The sequence below is a fragment of the Carassius carassius genome, chromosome 37, assembly GCF_963082965.1.
Source record: "Carassius carassius chromosome 37, fCarCar2.1, whole genome shotgun sequence".
NCBI lineage: Eukaryota > Metazoa > Chordata > Actinopteri > Cypriniformes > Cyprinidae > Carassius > Carassius carassius.
The window spans coordinates 25,935,141-25,956,552 of NC_081791.1; the positions used below are offsets into that span (position 1 = coordinate 25,935,141).

The 21,412-nt window shown below is 36.4% G+C and overlaps 1 protein-coding gene across 3 annotated transcripts in view; it reads right to left on the minus strand.

The window, feature by feature from the left end:
• Positions 1-21,412, minus strand: part of LOC132118513 (uncharacterized) — a 49,152-nt gene that overhangs the window by 19,390 nt on the left and 8,350 nt on the right. For all 3 annotated transcript variants that reach the window (XR_009425904.1, XM_059528399.1, XM_059528400.1), the window contains 3 exons: positions 14,197-14,308; positions 9,423-9,513; positions 3,670-3,756 (listed from right to left, as the gene is read on the minus strand). Coding sequence is in view for 2 of the 3 variants with exons in the window: in XM_059528399.1 (XP_059384382.1) it covers positions 3,670-3,756; positions 9,423-9,513; positions 14,197-14,308 (290 nt within the window). In the remaining variant the exon portion in view is untranslated. The remainder of the gene's footprint in view (positions 1-3,669; positions 3,757-9,422; positions 9,514-14,196; positions 14,309-21,412) is intronic.

Consider the following 21,412-nt stretch of genomic DNA (forward strand, 5'->3'; position numbering starts at 1 on the left):
AAACGGTAGTTCAGACGGAAATGATCATTACTCCTCAGGTCATTCCGAAACTGTCTGCGTTTCTTTCTTCTGTGGAACACAAAAGGAGGCATTTTGAAGAACGACAGGGTTCAAACTAGGGCTGGGGAAATAAATCGAGAATCGCAAATCGAGAAATGATTCTGCATCTATTCTGAAATTTTCTAAATGCATTGTGATACATTCTTGAATCGATTCTGAGCTTAGTTTTGAACAGCAGATGGCACTGCATGCTTTAGAAACACCCGTACTCTGCTCGTTTCCAAATTTCCTGCTCGGTGAATCCGCGGTGCCATTGAGCAGGCGAGGGAGTGTGCCGCCATGGACGCTCGAGGCGGTGGGCTGGAGTGAGTTGCCGGGGACAGGAGGGGCGGCTGCCGTCCGTGAGGGAGCGGTTCGCTAGGGGACCGGAGCCTGCTGCCTCCGTGAAGGAATCCGGAGGAGCAGGGAACGGGGGACTCCTGCCGGCTGCCCAAAACCGGAGGAGCCGTCGCCGTCCACCGGGCGGCGGAGGAGTGTCGTGCCGTCCGCCGAGGGCCGTCCAGTGCCACCGCCAGGCACCGCGGAGGAGATCACCCAGCTGGTGGAGGGCCGAGCAGCAGTGCGTCTTTTTTTTCTTCTCCTTTCTCCCCTCTCTCGTCTCTGTCGCTCCTCCTTCCATCTCCTTTTCTCTCGCCTCGTCTGTCCTACCCCCAGGTTCCCGCAGGCCCCAGTGAGCGGTCCCCCCGGAGGGAGGGGGGGGGGGGGGAGTAGAGCGCAGTCTCGAGGGTACCCCCCGGCCTGCGAGGGGCGATAGGGGTTTGTGACGAGTGGGTGGGGCGGGGCCGAGAGACGTGGGAACAGGAGCGAGGCCAGTGGAGTGATTGGAGATGAGCGACACCTGCTCGACCCACCGGTCTCGAGTCCCACATAGGAGATGGAAGGATATAAAACTGGAGCGACGACAGTGACGGACGAGACAGGACCAGTCCTGGGTTTTAGTTTGTGTTTGCTTTTTATTTGTGCGCGTCAGTCGTTTTGTTTCGTTTGCCAACAAGCGTTTGCTGTTTCTCATATGCAACAGAAATGGCAGCTTTTATGAGTTGAATAACGCGATGGTCGTGCCAGTGCGACCGCACACAAAATTTAGTCACACAGGCAGAAAAAAATATCTTTCAAAACCTGTAATACTCCTGCTGAACACAAAAGTAGATTCCAATACTAAAAACGTTTAAAACTTTCCAATACAGAGTAATTTAATGCCAGTTAATACCAATCAAATAAAGGTTACCAGAAAAATAGCACGTAGCATTAACTAACTAACAATGATCAAGTAATTTGTTACAGTATTAATTTATTTTTAATATTAGTTAATAAACGAACAATGTCCAGCTGTTTTTTTGATGTTAGCTCAGTTCAATTAAACAATTTTAACAGATAAAACTTTTGAATTTTAGTATTGTATTTAGTAAATGTTGATATCAACAATATGTATGACAACGGTAAGTATTTTTCATTGTCCGCTAATGATTTTAACAAGTGGAACTTTATTGTAAAATGTTACAAACATTTTACATTACGAAATTAAAACAGGTTGCAAATGTCATTTGATGCTGTCTTTCAAACTTATTAAACAGCATTACATGTGGCCCAATCAGAACATTTAGTCAAAGGGCTCATGTATATTTTGAAACGGAACAGAAACGGTGATGTCATCAGATCTAACAGTTTTAAATAAATAAAAAATAAAAACAGATATATTTAATTTTCCGTTTGATTTCATTTTACTAAATAAATACAAAAATCCTCATTTGAATCCTTCTGAACACACTGCAAAAACATGAGGTTCTGCCTCAGTGTATTGTCTTGTTTTCCAGCACAAAGATTCTTAAATCAAAATACACAGAGAAACAAAACGACAAACTGAAGTCTTATTTTCTGTGAAATTTGTCAAAATGAAGCGAGTTTATGATTAACCCTCTGGAGTCTAAGGGTATTTTTGGGGCCTGGAGAAGTTTTGTCATGCCCTGACATTTGTGCTTTTTTCAGTTTCTTATAAATATCTAAATGGGTAAAGTCTAATCTCACTGTAATCAGCAAAAACATTATATATGACATATGAGGTCAGAAAAATACATTTAATTTAAACAGAAAAAAAAATTCATACCCCACTGTCATAATATTTGTTCTTGTTTTCAGCACTTAATTTGACTCATTTTCTCAGAAAGCAAGACTTCAAAATGCCATTATACAGAAAACAAGAATTAATTAATTTTACACCAAGTAAAAGGATCTTGATTGGATGTTTACGTGTTTAAACTGGAAAATAAAAGATGAATACTAAAGAAGATATGAATTTTTATTGTTTTGCAGTGCATGCGAGCAACATTCTGTGCTGCTCCAATTTAAGACCTTTTTGAGGTAAAAGGGTGTGAAAAGCCTGTTTAAGACTTGCTGAAACCCTGTTTCTCATGACTGACACAGAAGTGTGAGTGATTCAAATGACTGCTGCTTCCGCCAAGCACAGCAAGGTGGACAGAACAGCAAAATCGGCTATAATAGCTGTCAATTCCCCGAGGCGAACAACGTAAGCCCTCTCTGACACCCGAATGCTGAGTCAAGCCGATTTCGATGCCGTATAACACCCATAACCTCTAGAAAAATCCCAGACGCATCTGTTATCCTGACCTCCACACTTACTGGCTTAAACTTGCAGCCGGTATATAATCATCTGTTCACACAGAAAAGCTTGTGAAGATGAATGCCACATCTTTGAATCCCAATTCAGAGCACTGAGAGAACTTAACATATGACAGAAAGATATTCAGCGGTGCAGAATAGAAGAGCACGGTAAGTACAGATCAACTCATACAGAAAACTTTTGAGATGCACTGAAAGTACAAGAGGGATTTCAGTGTTTTTTTTTTTTTTTTTACTCACAGGTAGAAAAGCCTTCAGAGTGCTCTTTGGGTTACATCTCTTCCTGCCTGCCACTACCTCTCTCTAACTAATAAATGACTTGAAGGAAATTTGCCATTAGAAACTCCTTCAGCCCACACTAAGTGCTGATTCGTTGCGAACAGAACCCCTGTGTATTAATGCATGCTTCTTTTTTTCACCTCAAGTCCATTTCATTTATTTTTTCTGAGCACCTGCTGTCTGCCAAGATTATCTTTTGCATTAGTAAATGAGCTTTTATTCTTTCTCTTTGTTTTTTTTTTCGTCTCTGTTCAGCTGTGCCTCGGGAGCCACCTTTGCGAAGCTTCAATACTGATTTCCTCCAGGCGTACTGTGAGACTTGAGTTCACATGAGATTGTTTTTCCACAAACAAACTTTCATTTTCTTCTTCTGTCAATCATAATCATCAGTGGGGTGCGGTGCTAACTGCTAAATAAAATGCCAGCGTGCACACAAACATGCAAATTATCACACACACATATGCACAGAAGCTGCGTATTGTAACTGGAAACTAATAATTGATGCATCCAAAAGAGCCTCCCTTTCTGAAATAAATTCATTCTATATTGACAAATTATTCTGAATGTGCCCGATCGGTAAGCAATTCAGCAGAGTTCAGAGAAAAAGAGAGGCGAAAAGCAAGATAAACAGAAGCAGGCCGACACAAACATGACTGACAGGTGCATATGAGGTGTTTGTAATGCGAGTCTGACCGGCGTGAGATCCTCCATACAGATGGGCAGCTCTCGCAACGTGAGCAGCAGGTCCAGACGGGCGCTGAGGTTCGGGATGTTGCACATCTGAGGAAGAGGTCATATATCATCAGACGGCCTGGATAATGTCAAGATATGCCGCAATAAACATTATATATAACTCAGGTTAGTACATATGGGTAAATCTCACAATGCTATGATTATTTGTATGCATTATTGAAATAAAAAGTTTGAAACATTTAATTGAAGTGAATTTTTTTCATTCCCATTTTTTTAAATAGTTATACTTGTAATTGCAATAATGTATTCAATTTAAAAATAGTGTAATAAAATGATTTGTGTGCATGTATTAATAAAGCTGGTGCAAAAATACTACTGTGCAGGTATGGATATAAGTACTTTATCATTAAAAGGGATAGTTCACCCAAAAATGAAAATTATGTTATTAATGACTCACCCTCATGTCGTTCCAAACCCGTGAGACCTCCGTTTATCTTCGGGACACAGTTTAAGATATTTTAGATATAATCCGAGAACTTTCTGTCCCTCCATTAAAGCTGTGTGTACGGTCTACTGTCCATGTTCAGAAAGGTAAGAAAAACATCATCAAAGTAGTCCATGTGACATCAGAGGGTCAGTTAGAATATTTTGAAGCATCGAAAATACATTTTGGTCCAAAAATAGCAAAAACTATGACTTTATTCAGCATTGTCTTCTCTTCCGTGTCTGTTGTGAGAGAGAGTTCAAAACAAAGCAGTTTGTGATATCTGGTTCGCGAACGAATCACTCGATGTAACCAGATCTTTTTGAAACAGTTCACCAAATCGAACTGAATCGTTTTAAACGGTTTGCATCTCTAATACGCATTAATCCAGTAATGACTTAAGCTGTTAACTTTTTTAATGTGGCTGACACTCCCTCTGAGTTCAAACAAACCAAACAAAAATTTATGCTGTGGATTAATGCTTATTGGAGACACAAACCATTTCAAACGATTCAGTTCGTTTTGGTGAACTGGTTCAAGAAGATCCGGTTACATTGAATGATTCGTTTGCGAACCGGATATCACTACACTGCAGAGTTTTGAACTCTCTCACAACAGACACGGAAGAGAAGACAATGCTGAATAAAGTCGTACGTCTTGCTATTTTTGGACCAAAATGTATTTTGGATGCTTAAAAAAATTCTAACTGACCCTCTGATGTCACATGGACTACTTTGATGATGTTTTTCTTACCTTTCTGGACATGGACAGTATACCGTACACACAGCTTCAATGGAGGGACTGAGAGCTCTCGGACTAAATCTAAAATATCTTAAACTGTGTTCTGAAGATGAACGGAGGTCTTACGGGTTTGAAACGACATGAGGGTGAGTCATTAATGACATAATTTACATTTTTCGTTGAACAAACCCTTTAACATTTTTCACATTATGCTAATGTAAAATAGTGTTTTTTTTTTTGTTTTTTTTTTTAGCCTTACGCTAGATGATAGTAGTTAAACTTTCATAAAAATAATGACAGTGCAAAAAAAAAATTGTCTTTACAATTTCTAACTTTTACCTTTTGATTTTAGGATGAAATATTACACGTTTTGTGTAAATCAGTGATACACATATTTAACAGGTTCCTGCAGATATTGACTGAAATACAATCATAATGTATGCCCTCAGGTTAGATACACACATATATATTTCAAGTTAAAGACATTTATATTTTACGTGTTTTATGTATTATGTATCTCAAATTTTTTGTGTCCACCACTTCCGGAAAGGTGTTCCAGTAAAAAAAAAAACATTGTGGAAGGCTCATTATCCAAGAATAATGTTTGCTGAAAACCATGAAAAACTAAAATCTCTTGTATAAATCCGATCCTGAAACTTTTCGAATGGACTGGCGCTGTGATTAATGCATCACAAAAGACATGTCCAGGGCTTGTTATAATTACTAAAGATTCCTCTCAAACACTAGACAGCTACTGCTGAATTCTCTTACAAAATCCCTTTATCAAGTCTTGTGGTTCATTTGCAGTGTGAAGATGGAGGTTAAGAATTTAAACCAACAGCTGTCAAATGAAATCCCCTCATGGATTTTTTTACACAGTGGGGATCAGTGCACTTGAAAATATGGCTGTGCACATAAGCCGACCAAGGCGACTGACTAGATGGCCCAAAATCTGTAGGTAATGAGTAATGCAGACTAATATACATCAGAGATTCATATGCAGAGAATCCGCATATGATAGTTGTGGTCGCAAAATCACAAAATCTTGAGGGATGCTTTCAGAAAATGCACAGTAATACTCATTAATGCTGACAACAATATCTGGAGGAATCTCAAAAAGCCTGTTAAGAACTTGTCAGAGACATATTTCACCTCAAAATGAAAATAAATGATTATTCAAATTCCAATTATTAATTAAGAATTATAATATTTTCACGACATTTCAAGCAGTTTTCTCCAAACTGTAAGACAAAAAACAACAATGATACTATTAGTATTACTTTTACAGTATTTATGCATCATATATTTAAAAAGTATATACATCATAGAAATATAATTTGTTGATTTATACATTGTTATTGTTTGAACAGATTTTTATTTTATTTTAATATAATACAGAACTAATTGAATATTTAAAGGCGCAATATGTAATTTTTCTGCTTTAAAAATAGCAGATATCACTATATCTATGTTATATATATTTTTTTAGTTGTGTACTTACATTATCCCGACAGTTTTCACGAACTTTCAAATCCGGAGAAAATTATAGTTTAATTAGAAGACACGGCACGTTTCTTTATTTCCGTTTTGTCGCACGTCTATGGCGTCATATAAACTTTGACCCCTCTAGTTTATCTAACTTCCTGCGGAACCGCCAAATACAAAGGAGAACAGAAGCAAAGACGAGACGAAGAAGAAAAAGTAGTAGCTAGCCTTGATCGAGACTATTATATTTTATATTTATATTGTTTATATTCGTATTTATACCTCAATCAATAACTTAGTAATGGATCATGATTATGCTTTGCCTGCACGTTCTGTGAAGCACAAACGTACGGGTGAAATAAATGACCTGAGAAGGTTTTGGGACAAGAGAAGCAACAAGACACGGGTAAATATTGGAGTTGCATTTCCAAGATAGAGAGAGCTTCGTGACAAGCTGAAACTACAGAGAGATGCTTGCATTCTAATAAAAAGGTATGCATCCATTCAGCTAACTATATCTATCCGTATATTTTGTGAAACGATGATGTCTTGTGTAAAACGCAGACGGACTAGCTCTCATGTATAGTATAATGTAAATCTACATGTGTTCTATATCTAGCTGGATAAAGTAGCTTCAAATGCAGTTCACTATCTTGTTCGATATCATAGTATAAACGTAATTATAATTATTAACGAAAGGCAACCGTGTTTTTTAACATATATTACTACTAGCTAGATGGAATATTGATTTGATAGGGGTCTGATAATTCATATATCTCTCCTTTCGAAAATACGTGATTGTCAAAATGCGTGGCGTCTCTGCTGCGTGCCAGAAGCGTGGCGCACTGCTGCTGCTGTAGGTGACATAGAGGGAGACCGCCGACAGACCAGGCTCTTGTCTTCATGACAACAATATCTATACTTCATGTTGAACATAAATATAAAGCCCACTGATAAAGGACACCGTCAACAGTATTGACGGCAAAATAGACTATGTTTGACAGGTGCAATATTTGAAAATCGTTAATTATTTATTTATTTTTTAAATTACATTTATATCTGAATTTATGTCAACCTATAGACTTTCAAACATCAAGATGTCATGAATTAATATGTATTTGTGTACAAAATTACATTTAAACATATTTTCCTATTATATTTTGCCTGGAAACGCTTCTAACAGGCGCGCGTGTCGCGTGAAAAATAGGCGTCGGTTCTATTTCTAGCATGCACGCGTTTTCCGCGCGCAGTCTGCAAGCTCTAACCTATTAACATGGGAGCCGAATTAAAAACTGACACGCCACGCAGCTGAGCGCTTGCGCCACGCATCCAGTGTGTCCCCGGCCTCAGTTAAAATGAGTGAGGAATGTGGGGAGCGACAGAGCGCGTGTTCCAAAGAACAACAACTCCCATGAGCCTACGCTCTTTCCCGACGTCATCAATGTACGTCTTATGTTATTATTTTGATTGAGTGACCCCTGGTGGCCAAAAATCCCATACTGTACGTTTAATTTTGTATTTGATTTTGCGTAGATTTAAATGTAATATAATTTAAATAATTTAACGAATAAAAATATATTATTTTCATGGCAATCAAATATTAAATAATATATATATATATATATATTAGTGGTGGGCATAGATTAATTTTTTTTAATCTATATTAATCTCACTGTGATCTTGAAATTTATCTAGATTAATCTAGATTAAAATGGCTCATTCGAATTCTGCCGAAGGCATTCAGAATATGTATGTCACCCAAATAAAATTGACAGTAAGTCTTTGAGAAGGGGTTTATCAAGCTAGGTGGTGCATTAGAAAAGGGGCTCATCTCCTGTTTCCAAAATGCATCACAAAGTGCTTGAAAAAGCTGTAAACTAATTCCACATTGCACAAGGTGTAAACAACCTTACGCCTGTTTCACACATACTCCGTCTGAAGTGCGTATGTGTTGCATTTTTTTTATGCACCTATGTTAACGGACTCCAGTTGCATTCCAGGAGCGTTGCGTCCCAGAGAGTTGCTCCAAGAGAACATACTACAGGACTGTTACTGAGGTCAGGACTACTCAAACTGAAGGACTTGGTTTCTTTACAAACTTTATTAGTTGTTCATAAAGCAAAACACTGCCTGTTACCGCATGGATTGCAAACCCTTTTTACTGTAAATAGTGAGACAAGTAGAAGAAATAATGATTTTAAACAACCTTTTGCTGGAAATACCCTCAAACAAATGTGTGTTTCAGTTTCTGGTGTGAAAAGATGGAATTTTCTAGAAAATGATTTAAAATGTTGTTTAGAGCAAAAATAAGCAAATTCGATGTTCAAGTGTTTTGAGACACCTTTCTCTGCGTGAGCCCTGAACACCAGAACACCGCGAGTACTGAATTGGGCTCTCTCACATCTTTTTGTTTGTTCAAACTGCGATTTGTATTTGTTCGTTCAGGTGCAGGAGGGACTTCGAGGAGAACTTCGCAGAAGAGAGCTCAGTTCAATGTCGCTGTCCGTGATATGCGACTCTCTCTCTCGTACGCACCGAGCACAGCGTGCGAGTAACCAGCTACTCTCTTCAGCTTTTCCGCGTCTTGTGTTTGGATGCTTTAATGTTTAAATCGACAAGCGGTAAGGCTTAAAAACACGTGAAAAAGATAAGCTTTCGTGACGATGCGCAGCAGTGGCCCGTCAACTGTCCTGAGCATCTTTTTAGGCTATATATATATATATATATATATATATTTGTTTTTATATTAAATATATTTTAACATAAAATAGAAATGATTTAATGCTTGTTTTTATGCAAATAATGTGATAATGCAAACAATCTCAATATTTGCATACTAATTTAGGCTTTTAATTGTACATGTTTTTGTTTTTTTTGCAATTAAATTTAGAAATAAGATAACATTTAATCTAATAATCAAAATTTGCATGAATTACGAAAGGTATATAGAGAAATGCATTCGCCAAAAATATCATTCACATCACGTGATCGACCATGTTATTTCAGAGATTATGTGTGATGTCAGCGTGAGCCGTGGCTTTACCTCCATCATGTACTGGTCCACCACATGCATCTCACTCGGGTCTCCTTTGTGCGATTTATACATCTCAGTGTCATCTGGGGTGGGTATGTATCTGATGAAGAACACCACAAATGTAAACATGGCAAAGAACTGAAATGCCTGTCCTAATGTCATTTTACATCGGTCCAACCTCTCTGCTTCATTAATACTTCATAGATGCCCATTTTAAGCATGCACAATTCTAAAAGGATGTCTCACAACCCTTGTTTCTTTTTAGCCTAGCAAGCCTATTTTCTCCTCTGAGATTGCCTCGTTTTCTCTTTGCATCTCTCCTTCTTGTCCTCTGAAAAGGGTGCATGCTACTCTGATTTCCACTGGCCCGAGGAACAGGGGTTGATTAAAAGCCAAGTTGCAGTCAGCTTGTACAAAGTGCTCAGGTAGTTGATGCTCTGGCTGTTCCTGACTTGCATCCTGTTTGAACCCGGCTCACCTCCAAAATGGACCTGTGTTCAGGTCGTTTTAGCATGTTTCAAATCCATACCACACTGACTATTTCATGAGCTCAAGGATGCTGGATGGAGAAACCACAGCCACCTACCATTAATATTGCAGATTCTGCTGGGACTATCCCAGTTGAGATTGCATTCAGAAGCCACACTCAGATATTGGTTGCATTTGGCTAAATAAATATAAATCTCTCAGTAGGTACATTAGATTATGCCTCCCGCATGCAGATCGGACTCCAGCAGTCATCTACGGATGCTTCTTGCAGACAAATACGGAAGAGAAAACATTTTTCCAGCTTCCCTCTGGGCAACGCAATAGTTTCCTTTTCCTCAAATACATCCAATAAAAGTTTCAGAAGCAGGCTGTTCTGTTAAGAGAGCCTGGCATATGCTCTTTTATATTAGCATTAAAGAAATGCTGTGGTGTGTTCCTCGACATGAACTGCTTGACTTCCCGCGGTCTCCGTGGTCTTCATTAGATCTGCCACTATCTTACAAAACAGACTGCACTCTGTTCTTTTGCATTGAACTGTGGTCTCCACTGCTGTATTTTCATTTATATTTTATAAAAGGGTCTCTGACAAATAACATGGACACAAGTCTTTTTTTCAAGCATCAACTTTGAGGTTAAAGGAATAGTTCACCCAAAAATGAAAATTTGTTGTTTATCTGCTTACCCCCAGGGCATCCAAGATGTAGGTGACTGTTTCTTCAGCAGAACACAAACAGAGATTTTAAAAACAAACAGTTGCAGTCTGTTAGTCATATAATGGATGGTAATTATGCCTAAAACATAAAGTAAAACTAAAAAAAGAAAATATACACAAACAAAACCAAATTAAACCCTGCGGCTCATGACAATACACTGATGTGTAAAGACACAAAACAATCGGTCTGTACAACAAATTGAACAGTATTTATATAGTATGTTTTTTTTTTTTACCTCTAATGCATTGCATTGCCTGAACTGTCTGGACTGATTGAGCACCTTATAGACTTATAAGTGCATTACCGCCACCTATCTCTCAAATTAACCAGTGACATTATATCTACAATCTCAATTAGGAGTGTCAATGATCCACTTGAGAGAGACAGTAATGCACTTATAAGTGTGCGATCCACTGTAAAGCAAGAAGAAGAAGACGCCTCATCCAGGCTGTGTTTTAAATAGGGGCTCATACAGTTCCGACATTGCAGTGCATCAGAGGTAAAAAAAACTTTATAAATACTGTTCAGTTTCTTGCACAGACTGATCGTTTTGTGTCTTTACACATCAATGTATCGTCACGAGCCGCAGGATTTAATTTGGTTATGTTTGTGTATGTTTTTTTATTATTTCTTATTTTAGCTGTGATTCCCATCCACTTGCATTATATGAATGATAGACTAAAATGTTTTGAGTAAAAAATCTCAGTTTGTGTTCTGCTGAAAAAACAAAGTCACCTACATCTCGGATGCCCTGGGGGTAAGCAGATAAACATATCTGTGTGTTTTTCTTTCTTTCTTTTTTTACTGTTTAGTTTAGATTTATTACTGTTTAAACCTTAACAGTCTTAAAAAATAATTACTTAAAGCTGCAGTCTGTATGTTTTGCCTCTTTGTCACCATCTTTGTTTGAAACCTGCAATTGCAGTTATTTGTGGAATTATTATCTTTATTTGGTTTTGATGTGTGGCTATCAGTCATCACACCAGTGTGAATACTATAATTCAGACATTTTCACCGGATATTGTCAGGTTTTGTATCCAGTAGTAAATATTCATCACCTGCTTTCAGATGGAGCAGCATTTGCTACACAGAGCCGTATAGTTCACTGACAAGCTACATGAATAAATGCAGATGATATTTTCGATATTATGAAATTTTGCTGCAATGATAAAGTTGTTTGCGAAGCTTTGGAGTGAACTATGAACATTATCAGGATCATGTGACACTGAAGACTAGAGTAATGATGCTGAAATTTCATCTTATAAATTGCATTTTTAAAATATATTAACATGCAAAACAGCTATTTTAAATTGTAATATTTCACAATATCATGGTTTTTACAGTATTTTTGATCAAATGAATTTAAAAGAAACAGTATTTAATGGAATTTTAAACACTTTATAATTATGTGATCACTTTTAAAACACTCCAGTGACCAAGATGGACAGAATTTTTTTTTTTGTTTGTTTTTTTTTGTAAGAAATAATTTTTAAGACTGTTAAGTTTTAAACAGTAGAAAGCCTAAACTAAATGATAATTAAAAAAAAAAACATTTAACCATCATTTTTGGGTAATTTTCCCCCAAAAAGATTTTCTTTTTCCTGAAAATGCTAACTGTCATTCGCATTGACTTTGTTGACTTTGCTCAGGGTATAACAACTAAAGAGGTTAGATCAGCTCAATAGCTTCCACTGTCACTTCCGGGGCTTGATCGTGCCTCGCTGGGGCTTCCTCGGGGCCAACAGCCAGGGTTTTTTGGCCTGACGAAAACATGGGCCAAAGCGGGCCAGCTGGGCTAGAGGAGGGGTTATGAACAAAGGCGGAGTTTCTCCGTGTCTAGAGAGCTCAGCGCTGCGGATCATTTCAGAAATATTTAACAACTTTAACACCGGTATTAAAGACTTTTTAAAATAAGTTGAGCTCAAAACTCACTCTAAGTTAGCAGCAAGTGTTTGAAATAACTTGATCCGATGTGGATTATAATCACTAAACAAGGCAGAAATATTTATAAGCGATGTAAAAGACTATGCACGCTAAATATTAACGTTACAATAGTAAACATGGTAAATATGACCTCTTGGATAAATCAGAAATCAGCTTCTTATTCTCTATCACAATTGTATATTTATTAAGTAAACTTTTTTTCTGTCATCTCGTTTCGTGAGTTTAGTTCCACGTTGCATATCATCAAACTATAATAATGATTTTTGTTCGGGAGCTTTTATAAAAAATAGAGAGTCTGCGCTGTGGATCATTTCAGGAAGATAATAGCTATAACACCAGCATTAAACACTTAATAATAAGTCAAGCTCAAAACTCACTTTCAGTCAGCAGCGAGTGTTTGAAATAACTTGATCCGATGTAGATTATAATCCCCATACAAGGCAGAAATATTTATAAGCGATGCAAAAGTCTGTGCACGCTAGGCATTAACATTACCATAGTAAACATGGTATGACCGCTTGAAGAAATCAGACGTCAGCTTTTTATTCTCTATCACAATTGTGTATTTATATAGTAGCCTAACTTATATTATCTGTCACAAGCCTCGAGAGTTTAGCTCACGTTGCCTATAATAAAAAAATATATAATAATGTTTTTTGTTCGGGACGGGAGCTTTTATAAAAATAGAGATATTATCATTCATTCTAAATGCGACATAGGCTACCCTGGCTACAAATAAATAGAAACAGACTCGACTGAATAAGCAGGCTATTTTCATGAGCGTTAAAAATACATAAATAAAAAAAATAGAAATAAGTGTATTAATGTGTGATTAATTTTGAGTCCTGATAAATTAAATCAATATGATCAATGTATCGCTTATTCTATAGTTAAAACATCAAAGCTTTTGAGTTTGAATATATAACAAAGCATGCAAACAAACGGCCGCTTTTATCGTGTTCGTTTTGTGATCGCGCATGTTCCAGTGACTTATTTCTTAGTTTTCTGATAACTTCTCTTTGTTGGTGAAATGATGAAGTTGCATGACGTTGTTCTGAGAGGCGTGTAAAGGGCGTGTTTTAGTGACGCGCAACGGAGCTTCAGGCCCTGACTGTGGAAACCCTGCGCTATTAGCCCCGCCCGGCCCACTTTAAGCCCTGGCTTGCACTGGACCGACAGTGGAAATGCGGCTAATGAGGCCTGTGACCAACCAGTTCCAAAGCCTGTGCTAAATGAAAGAAAACTATTTGGCAAAAAGACTGAATCCTGGATTTTGTGATTAAATACATTAGCATAATGAGAAATTTACAAGCAAATTTTGAGCAGGAAAACCAAATATTTCAGCACAGTTAAAGATGTACCAAACCAGCATAAACTACCTTGGATCAGCATGAAATTCATAAATATTCCACACACATTTTTAAACTTGACTTAAGCTGAGAAGCTGTCTTGTGGCGCTCAAGCCAAGAAATACTGAAGAAAAAGCAGCAAAACACAATGTCTGCACGTGTTTATAAAGAAACAATTAATCAATCAACAGCCCTACTTATAATACACATACACCACCGCTTGTGAAGAGATGAACTTGTGTCAGCTGTGGAGTTTGGCAGGCTGCTTTGTCTCCATGTAACTCTTACCTCCTGAGAGAGGCAATATGCTCGTCAGAGAGACCCCCTTCCTCTTCATTTATAATCAATAATTTGTCCTTAAGCTCTTTTGGATGCACAGGGAAACTTCTGAGAAAAATATCTGTGGGGACAACACATAATAAAGTTACACACACACACACACACACACATAAATGTTCAGTCTTGAGCAACACTTGAAACAATCTCTGTTGACAGAAGCTCTTCCCACCTGCAATGAAAAACTCCAAGCGCATTTTGAAGACAAAAGGGTGGTGTGCTTAATTACCCCTCTCTACATAAACCAATGAGGGCCAGATGCATGCTGATTTGCATTGTACAAAACCTGAATTGATGGGAATTTAATTTTACCTAATAAAGCTGGCTATGCTAAAGTTGCAAACATAAAAAAAGAATGAGTAATGGGTGCCGTGGCGACTGGGATAATGTCATTACGGCAACATATTCATACTTTGAGCGGCACCAGGTTCAAGGGTACAATTACAATGTTAAGTCTATTTTTCCTGTTTGCAGAACCTGGAACAAATTGTAATTCACTCTAATATGAAAAGACGGGTCTTGCACCCCTTGATATTATTTTATCTCAGCAATAAACCCAGCAAGAAAATCCACATCTCAAGATTTCACCCATTCTTATGAACATGGAAGGCCATGCAACATTCATAAATATCAACAGCCTCACAAACACAAAACAGATTGAGTATTTATTATTCACGATCATGTTTGTGTCTATAAGACAACTTACAAGCAGGAATGAAGGGTGGGTCATGATTTTAAAACAACAAAAATATAAGAGAAAATGTTTTAGTTCTGTAATATGTGTATGTGTGTATGTATATATATATATATATATATATATATATATATATATATATATATATATATATATAATATATATGTGTGTGTGTATGTGTATGTATATGTATGGAAGCAAATGGGTAGCAATATTCAATTTGGGATGTAATATGCAAAATGACAATGCAATATGTAAAATGGCAATGCATTTCTTTATTTACATTTACATTTTCCAATACATTTGTGCAACGTTTGGTGCAAAATGAAAATTAAATTACATAATTTTCATTTGCCATTTCATACACCAGTTTTAATATGTAAAATTAATACTAATTTCAATGCTTTATAAAATGCAAAATTAAAATGAAAATTTATTACAGAAATGATTAGATATGTTCAAGCAAAAACTGTGGCAAAATTATCATTAAAATGCTATTTTTCTTAAATGCATTAACACTCACAGTCAAGACACTTACGATTGCATTTTCATTCAATGTCCCGCAATGAATGTAGCAAAATTCAATGTGCACATTGAAAATGCATTCCGAGCCGATCATGTGTCCGCCCCCTCCCGCCATGTCAATCACCGCGTGAACAAGGCGGGGCTTGCAGAAGGTCACAGACTCAAATCTCAAGAAGAGGATTCAAGTGAGAGAACATGGACAAGACAGTTGGTCCGTGTACGTTTTGATCATTTCGGTTTATGGCTTCAATATTTCATTCGCACTTGTAGGCGGGGCTGAAACGATGCTTTCATCTGATTGGTCGAATCGCTCCACCTTCCGCTCGTCTTTTCATTCTTTCAGGCAGAATAAGAGTCAGTGCGAGTGAAGCACTGTAATGTCTGAAACTACACTCACTGTTAATTAGCATAATATTTGAATCAGATGTAGCTGGGCACATAATTCGTAATTCACAAAATTCATAAAATATTTTTTTCTTCTCGTCATTCTGGTAAAGGTACGGGTCCTTGTTTCAGCAGTCCAAAGAATGCTTTTTCAGAAGTGGTCTGGCTTTTTTTTTTTTTTTTTTTGGCAAATCTGGCCTTGTTTGCACCTTGTGGTGAAGCCTCTGTATTTGCTCTGGTGAAGTCTTCTCTTGATTGTACACTTTGACAGTGACACATCTACCTCCTGGAGAGTTGTGAAAGGGTTTTCTTTACCACGGAGAGGATCCTCGGATCATCCACCACTGTTGTCCCATGCAGACGTCCAGACCTTTTAATACTGCTGAGATCACTTTTTTTTCTCAGAATGTACCAAACTGTTGTATTGGCCACTCCTAATGTTCCTGCTATCTATTTGATGGATTTGTTTTGTTTTTGAAGCCTAAAAATGATCTGTTTCCATTGACCACATGATGTGGTTCAGAGCAACCACTTCCAAATGCAAATGGCACACTTAGAATCAACTCCAGACTTTTTACCTGCTTAACTGATGTACTAGAAATAATGAAGGAATAGCCCACATCTGTCCATGAAATGGCTTTTGAGTCAACTGTCCAATTACTTATATTCCCTTGAAAAGGAGATACATATTAAAAAGCTGTAATTCCTTAACATCCCACTGTGATGAGAATACCCTCAAATTAAAGCTCAGAGTGTGAACTATATATAACTTATATAACTTGATTATGTTTTGGTCAACAGCTAAAATATAAAAATTGTGCATGTGTCCAAAAATATATGGACCTAACTGTATATTATTTAATTTTAAATTTAGTAGTTTTGTAGAAAGAATATATATTTTCTGGCATTCCAAAGTTTGGAATAATTAAGATTTATAAAATAATAATGATAGAATTTTCTTTTTTTGAGTGAACTGTCCCTTAAAGACTGATGATTACATGAAAAAAATGACATTCTTAAAATACATTAACATAGAAAACAGTTATTTAAAATTGCAATAATGATTCACAATGTTACTGTTTTTACTGTATTTGTGGTTAAATAAACGCAGTATTGGTGAGCATGAGAGACTGCATCATTAATCTCAGATGCTGTCCTCTTAATGAAAAGTAAATGACTTTAATTATGACTCTAATAATTTGAATAATCGAATAATAGTACAATGACATTCAAAGCCAATTATTTAACTGTTGTTAATAAAAATAAAATTCTACACTGAAAAATAATATATCAGCAAAAAAATAAGGCATTTTATTTAATGGTTCTTCAAGTAGCTTTAAATGCTATACAAAAGCACTAACATATAACTTTGTCCTTGTGCTTTTATGTGCCACTTTTGTAAAATTATATGCTGTTTGCCTTATTTCCTACAAATATTGGATAAAATAATCAGATTGTTATTGTGATTTACTATATTTATTTATAAGTTTATTTGTATAGGGACAGTACAAAAGAGAGTATAGCAAAAGCTAATTTGCATCTCAGGTCCCTAGAATGCATAGAATGCATTATGCCTCTCGCAAGTGTTGGGGAGTAATTAGTTACATAATAACGTAATTTAATTACAAAATAAATGTAACCGTAATCTGTTTCAGTTACTGAGAATAAATGTGTAAATGAATTATAGTTACTAATGAAAATGTTACAAAGGTTGTTACATCAGAATATTTTCTGTAAAATCTAGGATATGTTGAATAATATAAATTTTGGATGTGCATGATGCCTCCTGCCATTTGAAGGCCTTTTAGTAAAGCAGTGCAATTAAATTCTCTAAAATATAAAGTTTTTCAAAGTTTTTTTTTTTTTTATCAGGTTTTCTTGAACACCAAATCAGCATATAAGAATGATTTCTGAAGGATCGGGAATGTGAATTCATCATTTATTTTATTTTACGGCAATGCTTTTTCACTATTTGAATGACGGCAGTCTTGCATGCATTACACATGGATGCAGGCAGAAATGTGAATAACAGCATGCTCATGTCATGTTGCAGTGCGAGAAAATTTCATGATTGCATGTGTTTTTAAGCACTGCAGTTTAAAACTACAGATTTTAGGCCGTTGAAACACAAACAACTGAGCTATATGCATGTGCTGTCTTTGTTTCTGTGAGAGGAGTACATAAGACAGCATCAGCTTCTAATCATTTTTGCCGCTTTGAACGATTGCATAAACATTTGTGTGTGTCCAAATGCTTGGCTTTGCAAGTATCCTCATAAACACAGTCATTTAGGTCTTGAGGGAACGTAAACCGTTGTGAGAGAAAGCGCATGTGTAACAGTATATTGAATCCAGACTTCGGTCTTAAAGTGGAAGCTGTCCAATATTCGTCCTGTCTGCCATTCATATTAATCAAACAACAGTTAGGACTAAATCACTTTTGTAACTAGAGTAAGAAGAAAATAAATAAATAAATAATGATAATGCTAATAATTATGCCTATAAACTAGGGCTGGGCAAAAAATCGAATGCGAAATTGACTCCAGAAGTGGCTTATACAATGAAGATTAATTAATTTACACAATGTATTTCTTATTTATTGTAGTTTTTTTGTCCTATTTTTAATTTTTTTCTTGTTCCTATTTCTTCAATGACTGTTTATTTATCTCCAGTGAGCTTGAGTGTTTTTCTTTTTTCTGATATTGACATTGGTGACAAGGATTATTGAAATTCTATAGTATCAAAGATTTTAATATCATAATAAATATATTATTATATATTTAATATAATAATTTTCTTTTTAAAAGAAAAAATAACTATATTGTGATGAATATAATTATCATGATATAAAATTAATCGTATCATGATGCAAGATTTTGGTCATTATCGCCAACACGTATTTTTATACATTTTAAATGTTTGGGGACTCCATTGTCCATTGTCCATCCATTGTCCAAACCTGTCATTGGAGGGGAAACCATGGACAGATCGTTATATTATTTTTATTAATTTTATTTTATTTTGATCTAGTCTCCAAACCACTTATCCAATATATTTTATTTTATATATTAAATGTAAAATAAGTGCTGTTTTTAAACTACTTCTAAGAGATTTATGAAAAGTAATGTATCGCAGTTTCCACAAAAATATTAAGCAGCAGAACGGTAAACATTAATAAGAACAAGAAATGTATCTTGAACATTAAATCAGCATATTTAATGATGGTGAAATGAAAATTCAGCTTTGCATCAACAGAATAAATTACTTTTTTAAATATATCCAAATAGAAAACAGTTATTTTAAATTGTAATAACATCTCAAACTTTTACTATTCTTTCTGTATTTTTGATCAAATAAATGCAGCCTTGGCATAAGTAAAAAAAAAAATAAAAAATAAAAAAATTACCAACCCCAAACTTCTGAACAGTAATGTGTGCATAGTGTTTTAAATTACTGCTTGTGTTGGCCACTCACCATGTTTAGGAGCAAAGATAATAATATCACATACTCTATATTCAAATAAACCTTACTGAGTGATGATTTGTAATCGTTTTGTTTATTTATCCACAAGAGGGGGAGGAAAAGTTTAGCCGAAACTACTACTTACGGATGGAAAGCTGATTCATGATGATAAGACACGGACACGAGTGCAATCTCATAATTCCTTCATCTGTATTTTCAACACATTGCCATCCACGCGCACAGCAACTTTAAGCAATGTCTGCTACAGTGTCTGTGCCTCTGTGGAATAAAGCTACATGGTAATGAACCCAGCTAAGGCATTGCATTTCTAACCACCAGTTTGTTGTGTAATGCTTCAGCGAAACCCGTAAAGATACATAAGAATGTATCCTGTTACAATACTGATGTGGTATATGACGGGACAATCGGGATGGGGTAAATCACGCAGGCATTTCCTTCACATCATGCAAGAGCCCCTACGAGCTGAATCACCCCGCTAGTCTCTTTTCTTTTCCATGCAGTCGGGGGAGTTTTCTGGCTGAGTTATTACTGATCAACATGCAATATTCATCTGAGGAGGCATTATCATTTTGCCAAGCTCTATAGTCCTTTGCCCCTTCGTGTTAGACTGGCTGAGAGATAAATTGCCTGGGGGCTGCTCTGGGCCCTGATTGCCTACCACCACAACTTGTCAGAGACAGGGGAAGAGGAAGAGGACACTTGGAAGGGAAGAGATAGCTGACACACAGGCTAGTAAAGGTGCCATGCATTTTTCATACTGCTTCCCTAATTGAGGCACCTGCGAGAGAAACTCAGCCGTTTGCTTGCTGCCGGTGTTATTGTTGTCGTTCAGCTTTACAGGGATTCGGCTGCTTTTCAAATTCAATCTCTTTTCTTCCCCAAGCAGACAAGGCCTTGATTTACCTCTTTGTGAAGTGCTCAGGTGAAAACAGAATGATAAACTGGTGGAAATGTCTACCTTTGCATGTGCAAGGTAACGGTAACCCCTTTCAACTCACAATTTAGTTTAACTGCACTTTGGGAACATAAAATGTTGGCTGTTTATTAGAATCCAACAATCAAAAATTTGTATAACACTTCTAGGGATGGTTTAAATATTAACAGCCAAGATCACAAAGACCTACTTCTATTTGCAAATCAGTTTCATCTTGTAAAAAGCATTACAATGCTTCTAAAGCTATTCAAGTCCACCAGCAAAGCAACATAACGTAAGAAATAAACAAGGTGCTCAGAAATAACATGCTTTGTGCTGTCTCTGACACGCTTAAGAGAACATCAACATACTTCTTATGTATGACAAAGCTTGGCTTCTGGGAAACAAGCATCAAAGAGTGGTTTTCAACAGAACACTCGAAACGCAGTGTGATGAATCAACATATTCCATGCTTTAGTATCATTTAGAGGGCACGGAAATATTGCAGTAACTTTTTTTTATGCTGCAATTTCCAAGTAGTCCATTTGTCAGTTTAGTGCAACACTGCCACCTAGATGTAGCTTGTGTGACACGTTCAGATGTCAGCATTGAGCTTTTATCAGGTTCTCTGTCAACTGTTCCTGAGCATTTTTTCTATATGTGCTTAATTTCATTTTCAAAGGATGTTAAATACCCCATCAAGTATGGTCAAAAAGTCTGAACAGTTTTCCATTTTTCCAACTGAATACATTTTCCATTACACATACCAGCAGTGTAAGTAAAACTCAGAATTTCAATCATCTGTTCCAGTGTTATTTTAGTATTATAGCGTTTATTCATATTTTGAATTAGTTTTATTATTATATTTTCAGTTTAATTTCTTCATCATAACAATTATTTGCTTTAATTTAAACAAAATGCTAAATCGTTTGTTTGTTTCTAGGTTTAAATGTATCAAAATTGAATTTTTACAAACCTTTATGAGTTTTTTTCTCCTGCTGAACACAAAAGAAGATATTTTAAGAATGTTGGTAACCAAACAGTTGACGGTAGCCATTGAGTTCCATAGCAGGGACAAAAATACAGTAGTACAATGGCTACCATGAACTTTTTAAGGTACCAACACTCTTCAAAATATCTTCTTCTGTGTTCAACAGAAGAAAGACACTC